This window comes from Calliphora vicina, chromosome 2 (genome assembly GCF_958450345.1).
Source record: "Calliphora vicina chromosome 2, idCalVici1.1, whole genome shotgun sequence".
In the NCBI taxonomy this organism is placed as follows: domain Eukaryota; kingdom Metazoa; phylum Arthropoda; class Insecta; order Diptera; family Calliphoridae; genus Calliphora; species Calliphora vicina.
The window spans coordinates 119,500,690-119,523,817 of record NC_088781.1 but is presented as its reverse complement, the minus strand read 5'-3'; the positions used below and the strand labels follow the sequence as shown (position 1 = coordinate 119,523,817).

Below are 23,128 nucleotides of genomic sequence, written 5' to 3'. Positions count from 1 at the left end.
AGATAGCGGAGTCGATTAAGCCATGTACGTCTGTCTGTTGAAATCAATTTTCTGAAGACCCCAGATATCTTCGGGATCCAAATCTTCAATAATTCTGTCAAACATGCTTTCGAGAAGTTTTCTATTTGAAATCAGCAAAATCGGTTCACAAATGGCTGAGATATAAGGAAAAAACCTGGACAACCTCGATTTTTGACCTATATCTGGATTACTAAGTCATTAATATAGACAATATGGATATCTAATGATAGATATTTCAAAGACCTTTGCAACGACGTATATAAGACCATAGTAAGTTGGACCTACAATAGGTCAAAATCGGATAAATATTTTTTAACCCAATTTTTTTTTTTTTACCAAAAGTTTTTTTTTCGCTAAATAAAAAAAAAAAAATTAAATTTAAAAAATTAAAAAAAAACAATTCGAAAAAAAATTTTCCATAAAATGGAAAAAAACTTCGGAAAAAAATTAATTTTGTTTAACTAAAAATATTTAAAATTTTTATTTTGAAGTATAATTTGGTGAAGGGTATATAAGACTCGGCACAGTCGAATATAGCTCCCTTACTTGTTTATGTATTTTTTTTTTGCATTTATCTCGGAAATTTGTGTTCCGATTGAGCTTAAAACCCCTATTCAACATAACTCCATTCGCTGAATTCGAAAATCGATACCATTTTTAGCACTAAACAACGTTTTTTAAAAAAGTTCATACAAAATTGAAGTCCTGAATCAACTATGTTAAAATAGCCCCTAAAGTATGCAGTGATAATTGAAACCTACGGTTTGTTCAGGCACAAGGTTTTAAAAACTAGGTTTTACTGCGGATTATTCAATCTGAACTAGAACTGAAATGGAAAAAATCTTAAACTGTTCTTAATTGGAAAACTTTAGTCTATTTTATCTGGCTTTTATGGAGATATTTCTTTTTAATATCACTTAAAATTCTTGTCTGCACGAATCTTTGTAACACATTTTTGTTTTGTGACCCCTTGAAAATGTCAAATACGAGTTTATATTTATATGATTTTACATCACTAGCAATTAAATTTTTAGATTTATTGCCTATGCTAACCTAAAAGTATGCTCTAAATAATGGAGATACAGTTTTTTAAAAAAAACCTTCAAGTATGCCTGTAAAATGTAATATATGTTATTTTTAATGTAAAATATTAATAATAATTTACAACAAAACCTAGATATATATATTTTTAAACATTTACTTACTTTCGTTTTTGTTGTACTCTATTTTTTTTGTTTTGTTGGTCACATATTTTTGTCATAAATTTTCATATACAGTCCCTTATCCATTACTTGTTCTGGTTTATGGCAGTAGCCAATATATATTGACCACATTTTATGTTTCAGAAACAAGAAACAATTCATAAATATTTTTTTTCTGTATTACATTTACCGCAAAACAGACTAGTTTTGTAATAAAAAATATTGTAGATACTGGTATAAAATATAAAATATTGATTTTTTGTAAAATATACAGAGAATAATGTAAAGGAATTAAATTCTTTTAAAAATTAACTCAAAAAAATGTTTAAATTTTTAAATTTTTATTAATAAAAAAAATAATTTAAATCAACGTGTCATAAACTGTATTTTAATATCAATTTAAAACAAACATAAATATAAACATTTATTAACAATCATAAAGATTATAAACAATTTGACAGGCCGGCAGTATATAATTTGCCCCTTCCTTTCCTTAATTCATACATATGTACTTCCAATACTTGGCATGAATAATGTCAACAATATCATCAGTTTATGATGAGTTTATATACTTTTTTTTTGCTTATTTATTATTTAATAAACAGCTATATTAAAAAAATTGTATAATGTATAATATTATTTATATTTAATCGATGATATGTGCTTGAATATATATTTTAATAATTTTTAATTTCTTTTATTTTCTAGGTGGCCTACAAATTGAAAACAGTCGGGAGGAGGACCAGGGTAAATATGAGTGTGTGGCAGAGAATTCTGTGGGCACTGAACATTCCAAGGCCACGAATTTATATGTTAAAGTACGTAGAGTACCACCCACTTTCTCGCGACCACCAGAGCCCATTAATGAAGTGATGTTAGGATCAAATCTTAATCTCTCTTGCATAGCGGTGGGTTCACCCATGCCTCATGTTAAATGGATGAAAGGTAATTAAATATTGTAGGGTAGAGTTATGAAATTCGTTTAATCGATTAATTCAATTTTATTTTGCTAACAGGCGCCCAAGATTTAACCCCTGAAAATAATATACCTATTGGCCGTAACATTTTGGAGTTGATAAATATACAGCAAAGTGCAAATTATACATGCATAGCAGCCTCTTCGTTGGGTCAAATAGAAGCAACGGCCGTGGTTAAAGTGCAATGTAAGTAATGCTGCTTCTAAAGCTATTTCTCTTTATGTTTAGGATATATTAATAATTGATTTTTGAACAATTTTTATTTCATATTTATAGCTTTACCTACCGCACCCACAGATGTACAAATTTCTGAAGTTACAGCCACCTCTGTACGTTTGGAGTGGTCTTATAAAGGCCCCGAAGACTTACAGTATTATGTGATACAATATAAACCTAAAAATGCTAATCAGGTAAGCTGAAATTAAACGCAGACTGCGAAGCGTTTTGCTTGTCTGCAGATACACCCAGAGTCTCAGGCGGGAATTGAACCCCCAACCCTCAGATTGGTAGTCCAGTGAATATTCGTCAATTGGTTGCTTCAAAGCTTTATTAATGTTCTAGAAATATGATTTTGAAGTTATGAAACTTAAAACTTAATGTAATAATTAAGAAATTATTTAAATTTCAAAAAGCTTTTAAACCGATTTCCAAAAGTCTTTTTAATTTGTATTTCGATTTAAAGAAAACTTTACCATATTCGTTTGTTATGAAAGTCATGAACTGTTTATTTGGATTTTAAAATCAACGAAAACCCAAAATCTTGCTGAAAGTTGTCTTAAGCTCCTAAGGTTTTTCAAATAAACATATTGAACTGTTACTAAAGCCTTGTATGTACTTAAGCTTTCAAACCTGCTTAAAAAGCTTATTACAATTTGACTAAAGCTTTCTAAGCTTATTAAAATTGCAATGAATTTTCTAAAAAGCTTTTTTAAAGTTTGCTCACTTAAACTTTTTTAAACTTTTAAAGTTCATTAACGCTACTTTGTCAAATAGTTTGCGGAAACGATTTAAGCTTTCAAACAATATTCGTTTGTCATAACAGATGTAAACTGTCAGTTGGATTTTATAACCAACGTAAAGCTAAAAACTTGTTGAAAGTTGGTTAAGTATTCTTCTTGAAATTTGACTGAAAACTGAAGCAAATTACAATGGATTTTCAAAAAAGCTTTTTGAAAGTTTATTAAAAAAGCTCACTTAAAGTTTATTTAATTCTTTAAAGTTTAATAAAACTAATTTATCAAAAAGCTTGTTGAAACTATTTAAGCTTTCAAAGCATACCAAAAAAGCTTCTTGAAAGCTTCTTAAGATTTTTGGAAAAGCTCAGTTAAAGTTTTTAAAACTTGAATTAATAAAAATTGCTTAAAAATTTAATTATCATGATTTATTCTAAAAAGCTTTAATAAACAAGAACAAATTTATAAAATTTTCATTTCTATAAAAAGCATTCGGCACTATTAAAATCATTACTAAAATTATATGCATATTAAAAAGAGCTTTCGGAATTATTAAAAGCCCTGTTTAATTCCTAAATAAATTTTCTAACAGTTGTATTATTTAAATTTTTGTTTAACATTTTAAAGAAACTATTAATGTTTTAATTATATCATATTTAGACGTTTATATGTGTTAATCATTATTTATAAAATTTGTTTATATATTTAATTTCTTAGGCTTTTAGCGAGATTAGCGGCATTATAACCATGTTTTATGTGGTACGAGCATTGAGTCCTTATACTGAATACGAATTTTATGTGATAGCTGTAAATAATATAGGAAGAGGACCACCATCGATACCAGCGACTTGTACCACTGGTGAGACAAGTAAGTAAACACACAGTTTTTTTAAATTATCAATTAAAATAACAAATAAAAGCTTGTAAATAATGCTTAAAGCTTCAATGAAAGCTTTTAAACCTCAGTAGAAGCTTCGTATGACTAATGCTTAATGAAAGCTTTAAGTTTTAAAAATAAGTTTATGTCATGAATTGGAAGTGATAAAATTGATTTAAAATAAAAGCTCATCATGCATTTTGCCAAGCTTTTTTAAAAACGTTTTCTTTGAATGATTTTAACTTTACTTGAAATATAATAACTTTAATATTTATTTCCATATATTCTCCATTTCTTTCTCTTTACATGCTTAACCATAATAAAAAGGATTTTATTTCCATATTTTCTTTATATTCCGTTTAAGTTTTTTTTTTTTTTTTTTTTATTTCTCTTAAACAGCTTTAAAGCTGTAGTTTTTATTTGTTTTATAAGTTCTTTTAAACGAATTTATTTTCGTTATATTTTTTAACTCTACTCAAAAATCCATATTGTTCTTCTTTTCTTCTTAAAAATTTTTATTTTTATAATGCATACTTGAACAATTGGATCTTTACTTCAATACATATTTAGGCGATTTTACATATGGTGGAGCAAGTAAGTACCCTTTCATCCTTTACTATCATTTTCTTATGGTTCTTTAAGCTGCAAGAAAGCTAAGAATAAAAAGTTTAAAATTTTGCTCATTGTGCTGTTTTTTTATATATATTATATTTAACTACCTGTCATTAAGTTAAATATACTCATTTTAAAAGCTTTTGTATGTTCTTTTTTGTGTGCAAGTGTATTATTTTTGGCATCATAAAAAAATGTTAAGGATGATATCAATGCCGGAGACATAGAGGCAATAAATGAATGGGTTATTGCAATTTAAACGTAAAAATGGCAACTGAATTTTTAAAGCTGCAGCAGATTTTGTTGAATTGTAAAGAAAAAAAAAACTGAACTGAACTGAGCTGAGCTGAAAGGAATAATAATAAAAATGAACCAAAAAGAAAAAAAAAACTCTTATACGATTATGTGTGCAATTGCATATTAACAATTGTGTAGTGTATATGTGATTATAGGTTTGTGTGTGAGAGCACACATGTATGCCAGCATTCGTCTGGATATAAGGGTGGTATGGAAAGTGTAAAAATTTTACGTAGTCCTCATTTACTTAAGTCTAAAGTTGAAAAATTCTTCTCCTTCTTAGACAAAACCTTCCACTAAAACTAAAGTCTTATACTAAGTACTCTTATACTAAGAGTACTTAGTATAAGACAGTCTTAGTATAAGACTACATACAGTCTTAGTATAAGACTACATACAGTCTTAGTATAAAACTACATACAGTCTTAGTATAAGACTACATACAGTCTTAGTATAAAACTACATACAGTCTTAGTATAAGACTACAGTCTTAGTATAAGACCACAGTCAGTATAAGACTTATACTAATACTAATAGTCTTATACTAGACTAAAGTCTTATACTAAGACTAAAGTCTTATACTAAGACTAAAGTCTTATACTAAGACTAAAGTCTTATACTAAGACTAAAGTCTTATACTAAGACTAAAGTCTTATACTAAGACTAAAGTCTTATACTAAGACTAAAGTCTTATACTAAGACTAAAGTTTTATACTAAGACTAAAGTCTTATACTAAGACTAAAGTCCTATACTAAGACTAAAGTCTTATACTAAGACTAAAGTCTTATACTAAGACTAAAGTCTTATTCTAAGACTAAAGTTTTATACCAAGACTAAAGTCTTATACTAAGACTAAAGTCTTATTCTAAGACTAAAGTCTTATACTAAGACTAAAGTCTTATACTAAGACTAAAGTCTTATACTAAGACTAAAGCTTATACTAAGACTAAAGTCTTATACTAAGACTAAAGTCTTATACTAAGACTAAAGTCTTATACTAAGACTAAAGTCTTATACTAAGACTAAAGTCTTATACTAAGACTAAAGTCTTATACTAAGACTAAAGTCTTATACTAAGACTAAAGTCTTATACTAGGACTAAAGTCTTATACTAGGACTAAAGTCTTATACTAAGACTAAAGTCTAATACTAAGACTAAAGTCTTATACTAAGACTAAAGTCTTATACTAAGACTAAAGTCTTATACTAAGACTAAAGTCTTATACTAAGACTAAAGTCTTATACTAAGACTAAATTCTTACTAAGACTAAAGTCTTATACTAAGACTAAAGTCTTATACTAAGACTAAAGTCTTATACTAAGACTAAAGTCTTATACTAAGACTAAAGTCTTATACTAAGACTAAAGTCTTATACTAATACCAAAGTCTTAAACTCAGACTAAAGTCTTATAGTTGTAGCGTTTAACCTACAAATTCTACTATTATACACCGATCTATGTTTTGCTTATTTCAGAGATTAACCATACTACCCTCGTATATGTTTGTGTATTGAGTAAAAATTTATAGAATGAATAAGCTTATGGTATGAAAATACATAATGGTATATAAACACTTTAGGTTCATTACACCCTACTCTGAACAAGACTAAGAAACCAAGCTGTTATACGGTCAATAAATATACTTGAAACAAAGGATTTTTATTATCCTAAGGCCATATTTTTTGTCCTTCGGATTATAAAAAAGAAACTCTTATACTAAGAAATCAGTAAATTGAAAACTTCGAGATATAAAATCGGAAACAAAAATTTTAAAAAGTTTTGTAAAGAAATTAATTCGTATAAGGCATTTTAATGTCGCCTCCAACCCGTCTTATACTCTCACTTATTTAAGTAATTTTTGTTGTTCATTTTGTTTGTTTTTTTTTAATACTCTTTGAAAGACATTTATACATGTATATATGACCAAAGAAGATTATTGTATTAAAATTGCAGCTGGTGATACTTTTTATGTGTATAAGTCTGTCCAGGAATACATATTTGTATAGTTATATGTTTCCGTGTCTGGAGTGACTGGAGTTTCATTATGTAAAGTGCTTTTTATTCTAGTAATATTTTGGTCAATCAATAAATTTATTTAAATTATCGGGTATTGTTTTCAAAATAAAATTTAATGGCTACTGGAAAATAAAAGAACTAGACGATGGCAGTTAAAATAAAATATAAATAATTTGCACAGCAAATAATTAGGAAGTCAATAGACGATAAAATAATATTTACTTCTAAATTTTAATTTAAAATTTAAATTTTATTTTAGATTTGTGTTTAGTTTGTGATAAGTATATAGTTTAGATTCTAGTTCGGATTCTAGTTTAGATTCTACGTTAGATTCAACCTTTATATTTATATTACAAATTTGCCAGTCTTTGTTTTTTTACACTCTAATGCCTTCTTTTACCATATAATCTCAAATGTACTTTAAAATTTCTTTAGTCTTTAATTAGATTCAACTTGTGCCTTTTGTGACCCAATATTTCATTTCATTTCTATTCATTAAAGTTCTCTCCGGCAAAAAAAAATACAAAACTTTAAAAAACTTCATTAACAAATTTCTCTTTGTTGTGTGGCCGCACATTAAGATGATTTTAATACAAAAATACCAATTTTTCCCTAAGGCGATTAACCTTGAAACAAAATCATAAAAACTTTAGACATTTTGCTTTGTGATAAGTTTAAAGTTCTGTAAGTTGTTCACTGCTACCTACCATTACTGCCAGACTACTACTACTACTCTGGTAGATATGTACCGGAATAAACCACAAAAGATGACTTAATTAAAAGCAATAACCATAAGGAAAAATATTTCATAAACATTCATTTGTAGGCAATAGGTATAGATTTTTGGTTAAGCCTAAAAGTAGGCAACAGTAAAAGTTTTTAATTAACAAAACAAGTAAGAAACTTAAGGCAAGCTACATTGTGTAACATTTTACATTGACATGAGGCTGAAGCAAACCATTTGCTTCTCATTTAAAAACAAAGTAAAGATTTAAATAACAAAATCTGGATGTTGCTAAAAAAATGAATGACTATATACCAAAGAACTAAACTATTTTTGTTTAGATGAGATTTTTTTTGGTATTTATTCTGAACATTATGCGTATCATATATAGCAGCCACCATTAAATTACTTGGACTTTTATTGAAAACAAAAAAAATCTTAAAAATATACAGCTTTTATATAAAACAAAATTGAAATGCGTTTACGTGATTTTTGTTTAAGGCAACAATTTTCATTTTTTTCAGATTTGGAGTTTGAAAATTGAAAACCATAAAAAATATCAAACCAAAAATATGTAATAGATTGTAACAGCTACATTTTTTGTAGCTCGTAACTGCAATATTGTTAAAACTTATTTAAAATTCTCCAGCACAATATTGGATAAAAGTAATTTCAAACTGTCCTCTTTTTAAGCAACAGCATGTAGTAATTTATGGATTTTTTTTCCATCCAACATTACAGAATCTATTTGTTTCCTTTAGAACAAAAGAAAAATTATTGCAAATAAAAAAAGTTTAAGGTAATTTTGGTTAACATTTTATTGTTAACGTTTTGTCTGCCATTAGTTAGTTCTTCCTTTTCGATTTTCCTGTGTTTGTGTGTAAAAACTCTTTTGTCTTTTTAGATATTTGGCCAATAGATATTGTATAGATGATTGCCAATCGTTACAATATGGCTGCGTTTTGGTACGTTTGATAACTATAATTGTGGCAATAAAAGTTTGTTTTAACTTTTTTGCTTACTTTACACAGCACAGATATGAAACTGTTGGTCTTTTTTTGAATGTCTGCAAAAGCTTTATGGTTTTAAACAAAAACTAGAGGAAAAAAAACTCAAATCACAATTACTACCAAAGGAAGTTTATATACGCACTCAGGCAAATACGGAAACACACTCATACTCAAACACGCACACAACTTTAAACTTTGTTAAATATTTTAGTTGGTAAAACCTTACACAAATGCTAAAGAACCAGCAGCTATAATTGTGATTGCGCCAGTAAGATATAGACAAAAAGGTACGGACTCTGAATTAGTAACTGAACTGAACAAAAAAAGAAAACGTCAAATTCCCATAACAATGCAAACTTTATGCGTTTGTAGCAAAATACTAATAATAATAAAAAAAAACGTAAAAGTAATAAATGCATTAAAAAATATTGTTAATGCCAGTTGGTTTTATTTCTGGTGGTTTCAGAAGTTCAAACGTTTAAAAAAGATAAAGTTTACCTAGTTAATTTTTTCAGTTTCTTTTTTATCCTTTAAGGTAAAGTGTAATTTAAAAGTTGTTTAATAGACTTAGGTTTGTGGAAAAGGATTATTGGTAGTAATTATGGTTTAAATACAGAAATTTGAGGTAGGACTTGTAATGTTTTCCTTGCAAGTTTAAGATATTTGCAGTAAAAAGGGAATGAATACAGCTAATAATCGTGAAGTCAATAATTAAGCCATCATAAAGTCGGAACAATATTTTACAATGCTTTTATAATTGAGTGTATTTAGGTGATTTGATGCTTGGTTTCCCGTACATTTCACACATTTGCCAAACACTTTTAATGATTGAAGCTTAACGAAGGCTATGTAAAAACTATAAGAGCCACGATTGAACTTAAACTAAGGCTATTGTAAAAAAATTGTAAAAAGAGCCATGAAACTAAGACTTTAAAAAGCTAAACCAAGACTATTTAAAGACTGTAAACAGAGCCATGATGTGCTAAAAGAGATTAAATCTAAACTATGACTATAAAAGGAGCCATGATTGCGGCGAAACTATTTAAAGAGTGCTAAAAGAACCACGATTGAAGCTAAACTAGGACTATAAAAGGAGTCGTTATTGAGGCTACTCTAATGCCATGTTCACACTTTGGCTTTTAAACGCGTTTAAGCAAAATTTTGATTAAGTTAATCAAAGCCGTTCTCATTAAATTTGAGATGATTAAGTTGACACTAAAATGATTAAGTTGACAAATAAAAAACAACAAAACAAATTTATATTTCTTTAAGGCATTAAATATGAAAATAAATACTTTATTAAAGATATCAGCAGATTATTTTAAACTTTTTAATTATGAAATTTTGATTTCATTATGAATGAATTATTTAAGGTTTTTTAAGGAAAAAAATAAAAACTTCTGTCAAAATTTATTTATGGGTACTACACTAAAAGGTGGCCAATGCTACATCATCACCAGTTTGAGGTATGTTCAGTTGATTCTACGTGATTAATGAAGTGATTAAGATTTAATCATGTCAATTTGAAGTGATTAACAAATCATTTAAATGTATGGATAATCATCTAGATTTTGAAGTGATTAGAGCTTAATCACGTTTGAGATGATTAACTCTGCAAATGTGAACATAGTATAAGGCTATTTAAATACTGTAAAAAGAGACACGTTTGAAGCTAAATGAGGGCTATTTAAATAATGTGAAAAGAACTATGATTGAAGCTTAACTAAGGCTAGTTAAAGACTCTTAAACGAGACATGATTTAAGCTAAGTTATGACTATAAAAGAAACCACGATTGAAGCTAAACTAATGCTTTTTAAGGACTGTAAAAAGAGACACAATTGAAGCTAAACTAAAGTCATGATTAAAGCTAAATTAAGCCTATAAAAGGAACTATGGTTGAAGCTATACTAGGACTACACTAGACTATAAAAGGAACTGCAATTGAAGCTAAAGTAAGGTTATTTATAGACTGTAAAAATTTACCCGATTAAAGATAAACTCAGACTACTGATATAAATACTATAAAAGGATCTATGATTGAATCTATTCAAAGGCTACTTAAAGACTGTAAAAATAGCAAGGATTGAAGTTATGAAGTTAGACTATTTAAATACTATAAAAATATCCACTAGTAAAGCTAAACCAGGATCATGTAGTTACTCTACAACGAGTGAGTATGAAAGCTAAATTAAGATTACATGAAAAGACTCACTATTTAAGCGAACGATTTTACCTTTTAAAAGTATAATTAAACTTGTTTTTATACCCTACACCACCATAGTGGGGAGGGGAAGTGCTGATGTTTGTAACGGGCAAAAATATTGTCCTAACACCCACCTTAAAGTAGGTGCGATGTCCCTCCATCCGTCTGTCCGTCCATGTAAACCTTGTACTCAAACTACAGGTCCTATCAACTGCCCTATCTGAAAATAGTTAAGCTCTCATAAATATTATAAACATATCCAAACCAAATTCAGCAGAAATAAGTTTTATATAAGCTGAACTCGTACTGCCAAATTTAGTACCAATCAGTCCACAATATTCCATTCTCGAAAATTTTATTAATGTGCATATATCTCCAAAAAAAATTCAACAAAAATATTTTTCATATATACTCATATCATCCTACTAAATTTGGTGACGATCGGTCCATAATTAGTCATAGCTCCCATATAAGGCCCACATCCGAAAATCACTTTAATGAGTATAAATCTCTTAAAATTGTTGATATTCAAATAAGATTCAATACAATTAAGTTTCATATCAAATCAATTTCTCGGTGTAGGATATCATATGGTCGGTCTTGCCCGACTATACTTTCTTACTTGTTTTTTACTGTTAACTAGGTTTAAACAAACAAAGGTCTAAAAATAAAATATTTCTAAAGCAGTTAAATTTGATTTTGTTCATAATTGAACTAAGTTTAATCTATGTAAATCATAGTCTAAGAAATTAAAATATAAATTTCTTTATAAATACACTAAATTACAAAACATTAAAAAATGAAAAAAATAGCTGAACGTTGTTTTTTAATAGTTAAACTGGGATTAAACTAACAAGGTCTATGAAATTCTAATATATGTATATTTCTTTTTTAAAATGCTACAGAAGAAAACATTTTAAATATAAAAAAGTGAAACTTGATTTGTTAATAGTTAAACTAAGTTTTAACTTCTTAAATATTAGTTTAACACACTAGAATTTCAAAGATAAATAAAAGTAGTTTAATTTGATTTTGTCTTTGCTAAACTGAGTTTAAAATCTGAAAATTTATGTTTAAGGAACTCAAACATATTTGTTTTTATAAACTCAATTTTATAACTACAAAACATTTCCTTTGCTAAACTATGTTTAAACCATAAATCTAAGTTTAAGAAATCAAAATATTAATTTCTTTATAAATATATAAAACTACAAAACATTTCCAAAAGAAAAAATATTAAGCTTAATTTTTTTCATAGTTAAACGAAGTTTAAGCTATTTAAATCCAGTTTTAGAAACTAAAATATATACATAACTAAAATAAAAAACTGAAAAATAGTTAAACTTGATTTTTTGACCAAATTCATCATACGATGTGGATGAACTTGGTTTTCAACCATCACATGTAGCTTCTCTGAACCTCAAGTGCAGATATTAATAAAGAGAAAATGTGCTTCATCCCATTCTAAATATTTTTGAAAAATTGTTGAACATTGAAAACGCGTGTTCCATTTTCTAAACCTAAACTGTCAGCTTTAAAACTATTTTTTGTATATAGTTGGCAGCACTTCACTGAAAAAATGGCGGCAAATTCAAATCTTTAGTCCTACAAAAAATCCTATTCACAATTGTGTTTGATTCCTTTATTTGTCATATTTTTAGTTCGACATTTTTTTGTTTTCTTGAAGTTTATTGTTATATTATTTTATAATTTAATCTCTATAATATGGAATACAACACAATTTTAATTGGCTTTTAATTTAATTACCTTATATTTAAAGTGTTTGCAAACAATAAATTAAATCCCTCTTAGCTTAAACGTGCACAGAAAATTTACAAATAATAATCAAATTATAAAATTTAAAGATTTTCTATAACGTTTACATGGTTTTATTTTAAATTATTACTTTTATTTAAAATAATTAAACAAAGAAAACAATACAATTTATTAAGGAAATAATTATTTAACACTTAAAATGATTGAATTAATACAGTGAACGAGTATATTGCCAGAAATAGTAATGAAGAAAAAAGAAGCACAAGTCAGTAATATGAAATTGTTCTTTTTATAATTTCAAATTATTTATAAAATTTATTTATTATAATTTTATCGTAATGTTAATTGCAGTTATACGTTCCGTTAACGATATATTAGATGTAACATTAGTCAAGCTAATGTTTTCCAGTAAAGCTACGTTTCCGCAGTTGGACCGAAAAAAAGTTCGTTTCAGAAATCGTCAACGAAAATTGGGAACGAAACGGCACCGATCAGTAACGAAAAACCCGCCATTTGGGGCCGGAACGAAAACAACTTCAAGTAGGTTGTTTTCGGTGCTGTAGGAACGAAATTATTTTAATTATTTCAAATTTAAAGAAAATCAAAATGATTAAAAAAAATAAATTTTCTCTATTGAAAGAGGAAAAAATAATGAAATTCTATTTAATGTGCGACATCCAAAATTGAAAAATAATTTCGTTTCTGTTTTGTGCCGCAACGCACCCAACTGTAACGAAAACAATTCAGAAATGAGACGGTGACGAACACCAACGTTTTTCAGTTTCAGTTTTCGTTATCGGCGCCGATTACGGTGTACGCGGTAACCCAGCTTAATTATAAGGAACTTGATATTGGAGTTGTTGGCATCTGACGGGCTGTAGTAAAGATATTGAAGGGTTTGAGTTATTTTCGTTCGGAATTCACTCGTTAATAATGTGATATGTCAGGTCTCAGACAGGTGAAATGGATAGTAATCTATTCAGAAGTTAATCACAGAATCACAGATGCTCCAATTGCTCGAAAAGAGTGATCATATGGTTCTTATGGGACTATTTACAGGACATTGTGATCTTAGATAAGACTGAATTTTTTTCACTTCTATTAAACAATATGCTATTTTCATGCACTTCCCTGTTCTTCAAATGTTTTTTTCCTCTGGCTTTTCATTGTATTTCGTTAAAAATCTTTGCCAAATTGTCATAAGTATTGTCACACAATTGTGTCATGTCTGTCAAAACTCAAAACACTCACATATCTGTATGTAAATATAGAAAAGAATGTGTGCATAAACGATAAATGCAAATATTGTATGTATGTTGAGAATTTTTTGACAAGCTTCTCAATTTGTCTAATTTGAAATAACAATCAACCAATATGGAATGTCAACTTTTGTAGTATATACAGAATTTATTTTAACAAACATTTTACAACATTTAGTAAATTCTGAAAATTGTGTTTAATATTTATTATCTATGTATTTTTGCTCGGTCTATTGTTGTTTTACTGCTTACTGCTGTTGACTTACTCTCAACAACAACAATTCTGAGAAAATGTTTTGCATAAATAACGAGTAAATTAGGATTTGTAGGAAAATTGTCTCAAAACTGCCAGGGATAGTGAAACATCTTATATGTTTTATAGGTAGCAAGCAAGGGATTTTCTAGTTTTTAACAGAGATCATTAACCAGGTTTACTAGAGCTTTTGTATCGACAAATGATTTTGATATCGATGTTTTAATAAAATGTGCTAAACAAGATATAACAAGTAGTAGGACTCTTTGACAGCAGTACCTAACTCCAAACATGTTTAAGTGAAAAAGTACCTAACTCTAAATATGTGTTAGTAACAAAAATGTACATGGAAGACTGTAAAAAGACCCACAATTTAGCTAAACTAAAGTCGTGATTGATGCTAAATGATGACTATAAGAAGAGCCACGATTTAAACTAAACATGACTTTTGCTTTACTTTTTATACCCTACACCACCATAGTGGGGAGCGTATTATGCGTTTGTGCAGATGTTTGTAACGCCCAAAAATATTGGTCTAACACCCACCTTAAAGTATACCGATCGACTTACAAACACTTTCTGAGTCCATTAAACGATGTCCGTCCGTCCGTCCGTCCATCTGGCTGTCCATGTAAACCTTGTGCGCAGAGTACAGGTCGCAATTTTGACGATTTTGCGGTAAAATTTGGTACATATAGTCTTTTCGGCCCAAGGACGAAGCCTATTGAAACTGGCTGAAATCGGTCCATTATTTCACCTAGCCCCCATACAAATGTTCTCTCGAAATTGGACTTTATCGATCATAAATGTTTAATTTATATATGTATCTACACAAATTTAGCTCCAAATAAGTTGTATATATACAAAATTCATGTCACCAAATTTTGTTACGATCGGTCCATAATTAGTCATAGCTCCCATATAGACCCGCTGCCGAAAATCACTTTAACGTGCTTAAATCACTTAAAAATATTGGTATACTCACAAAATTCAATATAGTAAACTTCCATATAGACACAAATCACACGACCTAATTTCATGGTGATCGGTCCATAATTGGACATAGCTCCCATATAAGGCCCACCTCCGAAAATCACTCACGAATATAAATTATTGATATTTTAAAAGAAAAATATTTTTACTCATTTACTTGGTGTAGGGTATTATATGGTCGGTCTTGACCCACCATACTTTCTTACTTGTTTTATTTGAACAAAAGTGTAAAAAGATTGTTGTAAAACTCAACAAAAGCTTGCAGAATCATTGGGAGATACTCCATCAACAATTTCAAAACATTTGTAAGCAGCAGGCTTCATCCAAAAGCAGGAGAATTGGGTGCCATACGAATTGAAGCTGAGAGACCTTGAAAGAAGATTTTGCATATCCGAAATGAAGTTTGAACGCTTTAAAATAAAATCATTTTTGCACCGAAACATTATTTGCAATGAACAATGGATCCATTACGATAACCCGAAGCTTAAAACAACGTATGTGAAGCCCGGCCAACAAGCTGAATCGACACCAAATCTAAATATCCATGGCTCTAAGGTAATGCTCTGTATTTGGTGGGACCAAAAGTGTCCTATCTATTATGAGCTGCTGATATCTGATCATACCATCATAGGGAAATTGTACCGAATGAAAATTGCGCAGAATATGCTGCCGGGTATGAAATCGTAATATTCCATCATGACAACGCTAGGCCACGTGTGACAATACCTGTTAAAATCTGTATAGGAAGTTTTGCCTCGTCCGCCGTATAGTCCAGACCTTGTCCAGTCCGACTACTATTTGTTTCAATCGATGCAGAACGCTCGCTCTGGGATACGCTTTACTTTGCAGCAGAGTATCCGAAATTGACTTGATTCTTGGCCTGAAAAGATGAGCAGTTCTTTTGGCTCGGAATCCATATGTTGCCAGAAAGATGGGAAAAGGTCATAACTAAGAATGGCCAGTACTTTGAATGAATTTATATTGTACAAGTGTTTTAAAATAAAAGCTAAAAATGTGAAAAATTTCCGAAATTTCAAACAATTAAAGAAATTGTGCTATTATGGGTTAATGTGGGGACCGATTTGAAAACCGTTTTTCGCATTTCATTTGTAATATATGGTAATGATTAGAAGAAATCATTAACTTGTTTTACCAGCAGTAAAATAGCCCTCGATTTCAAGCAGAAATTCTTCATTAGCACACATTTCTTTGAGGATACCTCACATTTTGTTTGATTTAATATTTTCCAATGAACCGATTTTGCTGATAATGATGCTAGGGGAGTCTGATTAATTTCAGTGCTGTAGTTTAAACGTTAGCTTGATTTAGAGATACAAAATGATATGGCTAAACCGACTTGAATTTAATCATATTAAAGTTGTCGTTAAAGCATTAAAATTGAAAATTTGAATAGCTGTACCTATTATGGGTTAATGTGGGGACTGATGTGTAACATATGGTCATGATTAGAACTAACTTGTTTTACTAGCAGTAACATAGCCCAGGATTTGAAGCATAAATTCTAGATTAATACAAATTTTTTTAGGATGTCTTACATTTTGGTTGATTAAATATTTTCCAATAAACCGATTTTGCTGATTTTAAATACCAAGCTGCTTAGGACAATGATAATTATGCTGTGGAAGTCTGATTAATTTCAGTGTTGTAGTTTGAACTTTAGCTTGATTTACACATACAAAAATATATAGCTAAATCGTCCGAATTTCATAATTTTCAAGTTGTCGTTAAAGTGTCTTGATGAATATTTCTCTTTATCTTCGATATAACTCTAAAGTATTTATTTTTAAAATAAAAGAATCCTTTAAATTTGTTTCAAAACTATTACAGCAAACAATTGCATATCTATTACTTTTTGTTGCCTTTAGAGATTTTGAGATTATTTTCTCCTAAAATTAAATGACTTGTCTGGCCATAAAATTTGTTACCCTACAGATTAAAATAACTAGCCAACAATTACTAAAACTTTATACCCATAATAATGATATCCAAAACAAATCTACTGCTATTATTACCAAAAATTTAAATGCTATTTTAATATTTAAACAATTTTAACAAACTAATTTCTATTTCACACTGTACTTGAAACTAAACATCTAATTGTTAGATTAAATTGTTAAACAAAAAAAACTCGTAGACCTACACAATATTCTTAAACCAGACAAGTACAATTTTCTATAATAAAATTTTATGTTTAAACATTAAAGTCCATTAAAATGTCTCTAAATAAACTAACAAATGAGTTAGTTTTTGTATGGATGTATGTAGGTATGAATGAGAGTAAGGGTAAGTGTAACGAAACTAGTGCGTATGTGAGTATAATTTTTGAGCTAGAAACAGAAGAAGATCACAGCATTTTAAAAACGAGAACAAAAACCCCATTACAAATGTCAAGCACATTTGCCAAACAGTGTCAGTATGAGGTCAAAAATATAAACGAAGCAATGTACAACAAATACAACGTGTGCCAAAAAACGAACACCACCAACAACAACAACAACACCAACGATAGCAAAAATTAAAACGTAGAGCAAAATAAACATATATGCATACAATCATATAAACAAACATACCAATACATAAACACTTTTTTAAATGACACATACATACAAACGTACCTTCTATATTCGCATCCGTATGTGAAATCGTTAAAACGTTTAAATGTATGAATTCATGCATTCACATACTCACTTACACAGGAGTACTAAATCGAATAGCCAGCCCTGCAGCTTGTGGATTAAAAAAGTACTGGCTATTATATTGGTTACCCAACAACCTACTTCCAAGCCTTTTTATTGCCATCCTCTGCATAACCATTTACCATTGAAAGTACCGCTGAAAAGTAGTCGCTGGAAGCTCAAAAATTATAGCAAAGTTTCTTGTAATTTTTTTGTCAACTCTGTAATAGCTCGTTAATTCTATTTATTTTCAAAAGAAAAATTCATATCGGGTGAAGAATATTTTGATCACTCCATAACTCAATCATAAACTGATATTCTATTTTCTAGTTTCTTTTGTTTCAAATGGTTCTCCCAGCATTACAATTCACCCACAAAATTATCAAATAATCGAGACAACTACTTAATATGGATATAGATTATTTTTTGATGGAAGTTAATGGAGAGATATCATTTGAAACGAGACTAGACTATCAACGATTTCAATAAGTTAGACTTGCAGCAATACAAGTGGAATATTGAAAATTTCCACCTTTTAAACTGCATGGTTTTGCATATGAACTTTGTGCACGTCTATGTTGTAGATTATACTGAGTTTAACGCACAAGGATTATAAACAGCCCACATTACCAATACTCCTAACCATGTAGGGCAATAAACTTCTCTTTCTCTTAATGCACACATTTAAAGTTTAGAAAAAAAAAACACAAACAAACTATTACTTCCGGTAGTAGCAATGATCATGGAGAACTACACCTGGAGATTTTTATAGTTCTTCAGATTAAAACCGATTAAAGCTGGAAGTAGCTGCTTATTTTATGGTTCTTAGGAAGTTATTAAAAAAGTAACTCTTACAAATTCTGTAGGAATAAATTTAAGACAAACGTACTGTGTTCTAGCTGAACAGAAGAATTAAAGTTTTTATTTGCAGAATAAAGTGATATTTGTCTTCCGTGTCAAAATTACCACTTCTGAACCGCACTAGCCATCTCTCCCACGTTGAAACTGATGGATCACATTCACCATAAGCTTTGGTGAACAATCAGTGTTCTTCAGCGGCACGTTTCAAATTAAAGAAATAAAGAAAGACTTCCCGCATATGACTCTATGTTCGACATTTTCGAAGAAAAAAAAATGTTAATTACACTATAATCATCAATAACTAAATGAGAATAAACAAGTAAGAGAAATACACACAGTTACTAAAGTATACGAACGATCGACTGACTCATCAGTCATGAGTGACTGAGTAAATGAATGTGTCAGGCCTTGTATTTTTAAATACATATATAAATTTTTAAAAAAATCCCAATAAGTCGATCGTACGTATACTATAGTAACTGTGTGTATATTCGGCTGTGCCGAATCTTATATACCCTTCACCAAACTAAACTTAAACATTTTTTTTTTTTCAAAATTGTTTTTGATTGAAATTTAAAATTTTTTTTTTCAAAATTTGTCAAAGAAATTTTTTTCGATATTGTTTTTTGTAATTTTTTATTTAAAAAAAAAAAAAATTCGGCTTAAAAAATATTTTTCCAGATGTTTTTCCGAAACTTAAAAAAAAAGTTTTTTCAAAATTGTTTTTGATTGAAATTTAAATATTTTTTTTTTCAAAATTTGTAAAAAAAATTTTTTTAGTAATTTTTTAAAATTTTTTTTGTTAAAAAAAAATTCAGCTTAAATTCAGCCTTATATACATCGTTGCAATCCAAGTAAGTATCACTTTTTCCGAAATTAATAACTATTAAAGTATTCGACTGTTTGATACCAATATTGGACCATAAAATTAACCCCTTGTCGACCATTAACCTATCAGGAGTAAAATAAAGTAAATTCATTGCTTTTGATTAGAAAAAATGTATTTCATATTAGTTTTCAGTCAAATTAGTTGAATCAGTAATTCATTTTGTAAACACATTTGATTCAAAATATTAATTGAAGTATCAGATAAAACTTCGCACAGTGGTATAAAAAAAAAATAAAAAAAATCTGTAATTTCTAAATCCTTAGTCCGAAGTATTGTCGAGTTTAAATTTTCACCGCATGGCTCACCAGGGGTGCGGCCAGCCCTCCCGATAGTAGGATACCTCGGGTATGTTCAATTTTTAAAACGATCCTATTTCTTCGTCTGTGTTTTCTATCATCTGCTTCGAATGTATTAATACCTTGTGTACTATGGATGTCATTGGTAACCAAAGATACAAATCTGAAAGAATATATCACCATTAAGCCATATAGTGTTTTCATTTCGAAAATTGTTTTCCTTTCTTCCGCATTTTTGACATTTTACTTTTAAGTAATTGTAGAAAAAAAGCCGGACTTTTGCATCCAATAATTTCTTACAACCCTTAGGAATAACAGGAGCACTAATTTTCTTCACAATATATTTAATAATAGCATCATACTTTGTGTCTTTTGGCAGTTCTTTTAGCCAAATTTCAAAAAGTAAATTTTTTTTATAGCACAGTAACCTAGAAAAAATTAAATTACTCAGAAAGCGCAAAAATGCGCAGTATGAAATAAAGTGAAATGAATTCACAACATTTAAACATATTTATTTCTTTTTATTTCAAGTTTAACAAACGTTAATATTTTTTTAAAAGCTTCTATAAAGTTAAAGTTTTGTAATCAAAAGAAATTACTTTAAGGTTATGTATAAAAATTGTAATTTTCGGAATGAAAAATTAAGTACTTACACGTCTCGTTGTTTTCCATTTTAAACATTATTTGAATTATTTACGCACTTTTCACAATTAACGGTTAAAAGTTACAATATAATATTGATACAATTCACAAAATTTTAAAAATGTAACGAAACTTTGACTTTGAAACCGTGCTGTCAAGCCGTATTTTGTATTTTACAAAAACCAGTTGCGAATTTGATTGCATTTGAGTTGTAGTAACAGGTTGACAGCAAAAAATTTTGAATAATAACAACTTCGAAATTTGAATTTCGCACGGAAAAAGTGATACTTTTTTTAAATTTGGTTTACCTAATCATATTTTTATTTCAAAGTATAATTTGATGAATGGAATATAAGATTCGAATATTACTTGTTAATAAGGTAATAAGTAGTTTATTACTAAAACATACGTTATTTTGTTTCAAAAAATCATTCACTTGCTGATAAGTTATTTTGAATTTTGTTTATAACTTGGTTAGTTTTGAGAGTTTAAAATTTTGTAGACATATGTTATATAATGTGGTAAATCCTAATCTATAAAAAAAATTAATTTTAAATTTGTTGATGATACGTTGTTTTGCATTTTAGTTGACGATATACCTATACCACACATGGTGAAGAGTACAATAAGGTTAGAAAAACCTGATTCTGATGAGACGTTAGAGGGGGGCTGTAGCAACAAAAATAAAGTTAAACAGCAAATGAGTGGAAGGAATATACACTAAACAACACAGCCATTAACAAACTTACAAACACACACTCACACGTAAACACACACATATATTTTTACCACATCCTCATGAACTTTTGAACTGATGTGTGCAGTTTTTTGCATTATTTTTTGTACATTTACAAAGAAAAACAAGTAAGAAAGTATGGTCGGTCAAGCCCGACCATATAATACCCTACACCAAGTAAATGAGTAAAAATATTTTTCTTTTAAAATTTCAATAATTTATATTCATGAGTGATTTTCGGAAGTGGGCCTTATATGGGAGCTATGACTAATTATGGACCGATCACCTTGAAATTAGGTCGCGTGATTTATGTCTATATTAAATTTAACTATGTTGAATTTTGTGTGTATACCAGCATTTTTAAGCGATTTATGCACGTTAAAGTGATTTTCGGAAGCGGGTCTATATGGGAGCTATGACTAATTATGGACCGATCGTAACAAAATTTGGTGACATGAATTTTGTATATATAATACTTATTTGGAGCGAAATTTGTGTAGATACATAGATAAATTAAACATTTATGACCGATAAAGTCCAATTTCGAGGGGACTTTGTATGGGGGCTAGGTGAAATAATGAACAGATTTCAGCCAGTTTCAATAGGCTTGGTCCTTGGGCCGAAAAAGTAATATGTACCAAATTTGATCGAAATATCTTCAAAATTGCGACCTGTACTCTGCGCACAAGGTTTACATGGACAGCCAGCCAGCCAGCCAGCCAGCCAGCCAGCCAGCCAGCCAGCCAACCAGACGGACGGACGGACGGACGGACATCGTTTAATCGACTCAGAAAGTGATTCTAAGTCGATCGATATACTTTAAGGTGGGTGTTAGACTAATATTTTTGGGCGTTACAAACATCTGCACAAACGCATAATACCCTCCCCACTATGGTGGTGTAGGGTATAAAAAAAACAAAACACTAACAAATACACCTACATACAAACATTAGAGAGCGTTGAAACATCCCAGCAGTTAGGCAAGTAGTCAATGTATCCCTTATGGACAGTAATTGTCCTTGGCTGACTGCAATTTATATATTTTGGGTCATTTGACACGTATGTACTATTTGTAGTGCAGAGAAGACAATTGGTTACTTTATACATCCCAGGTAATCTATCATGAAGACAATTGTCACTTAAGTGTCTCTAAGTAATCTAGAGTGTAATAACTTAAAACGTTTTGTGATTAATTTGTACAAACTGGTTTTATACAAATTGTGTTGATATAATTCTCATACAGTTGATTTTTATTTTTGCTTAAGTATACTGATTATGGTGGCCCTTAATAAACAAAAATTGGATTTTTGCCAGCACCATTCATATTGACTGTATTTTATGTGATTTTAAAACTTGAGTGTCATTTTAACCCCAAGTGCCATTTGGGGTTAATTTCCATTTTTCTTAAGTTTTCTTAAGTATCATCAAAATCGGCCTAAAAATATATCACATTTAGCTATCTTTCCATGAGAAATTCTAAATATTGAACAATGTTACCTTTGACCTTCACGATTTAAAACTTTCAGATTATATTTAAAATTACCTGGACTATAATATTCTGAATAGGTTTTACTTAAAATTCATAACAGTAAGGAAATTTTGCTCATTCGCCAAAATATGGCAAAAAATTAATTTTTCTCGAAAATTTCAAAATTTAAATCGCAATTACGGAAAAACTATAGGAGGTATTGTCATACTTTTTTCATATTTTTATTCCCTATTATGTTGTCAATAAATTTCTATGTGATGATCAAAAAATTATGAAATTTTTTTAACAAAATTTTTAAAAATTTGAAAAAGGAGTTTTGAAACTGCCGTTAAAAAAAATCAATT

The 23,128-nt window shown here is 29.1% G+C and overlaps 1 protein-coding gene across 1 annotated transcript in view; it reads left to right on the top strand.

The window, feature by feature from the left end:
* Lar (tyrosine-protein phosphatase Lar) overlaps positions 1 to 23,128 on the top strand; it is a 739,256-nt gene that overhangs the window by 592,783 nt on the left and 123,345 nt on the right. The window contains exons 10-14 of the mRNA XM_065500666.1: positions 1,932 to 2,168; positions 2,240 to 2,386; positions 2,477 to 2,610; positions 3,871 to 4,012; positions 4,601 to 4,624. Coding sequence (XP_065356738.1) covers positions 1,932 to 2,168; positions 2,240 to 2,386; positions 2,477 to 2,610; positions 3,871 to 4,012; positions 4,601 to 4,624 — 684 coding nt within the window. The remainder of the gene's footprint in view (positions 1 to 1,931; positions 2,169 to 2,239; positions 2,387 to 2,476; positions 2,611 to 3,870; positions 4,013 to 4,600; positions 4,625 to 23,128) is intronic.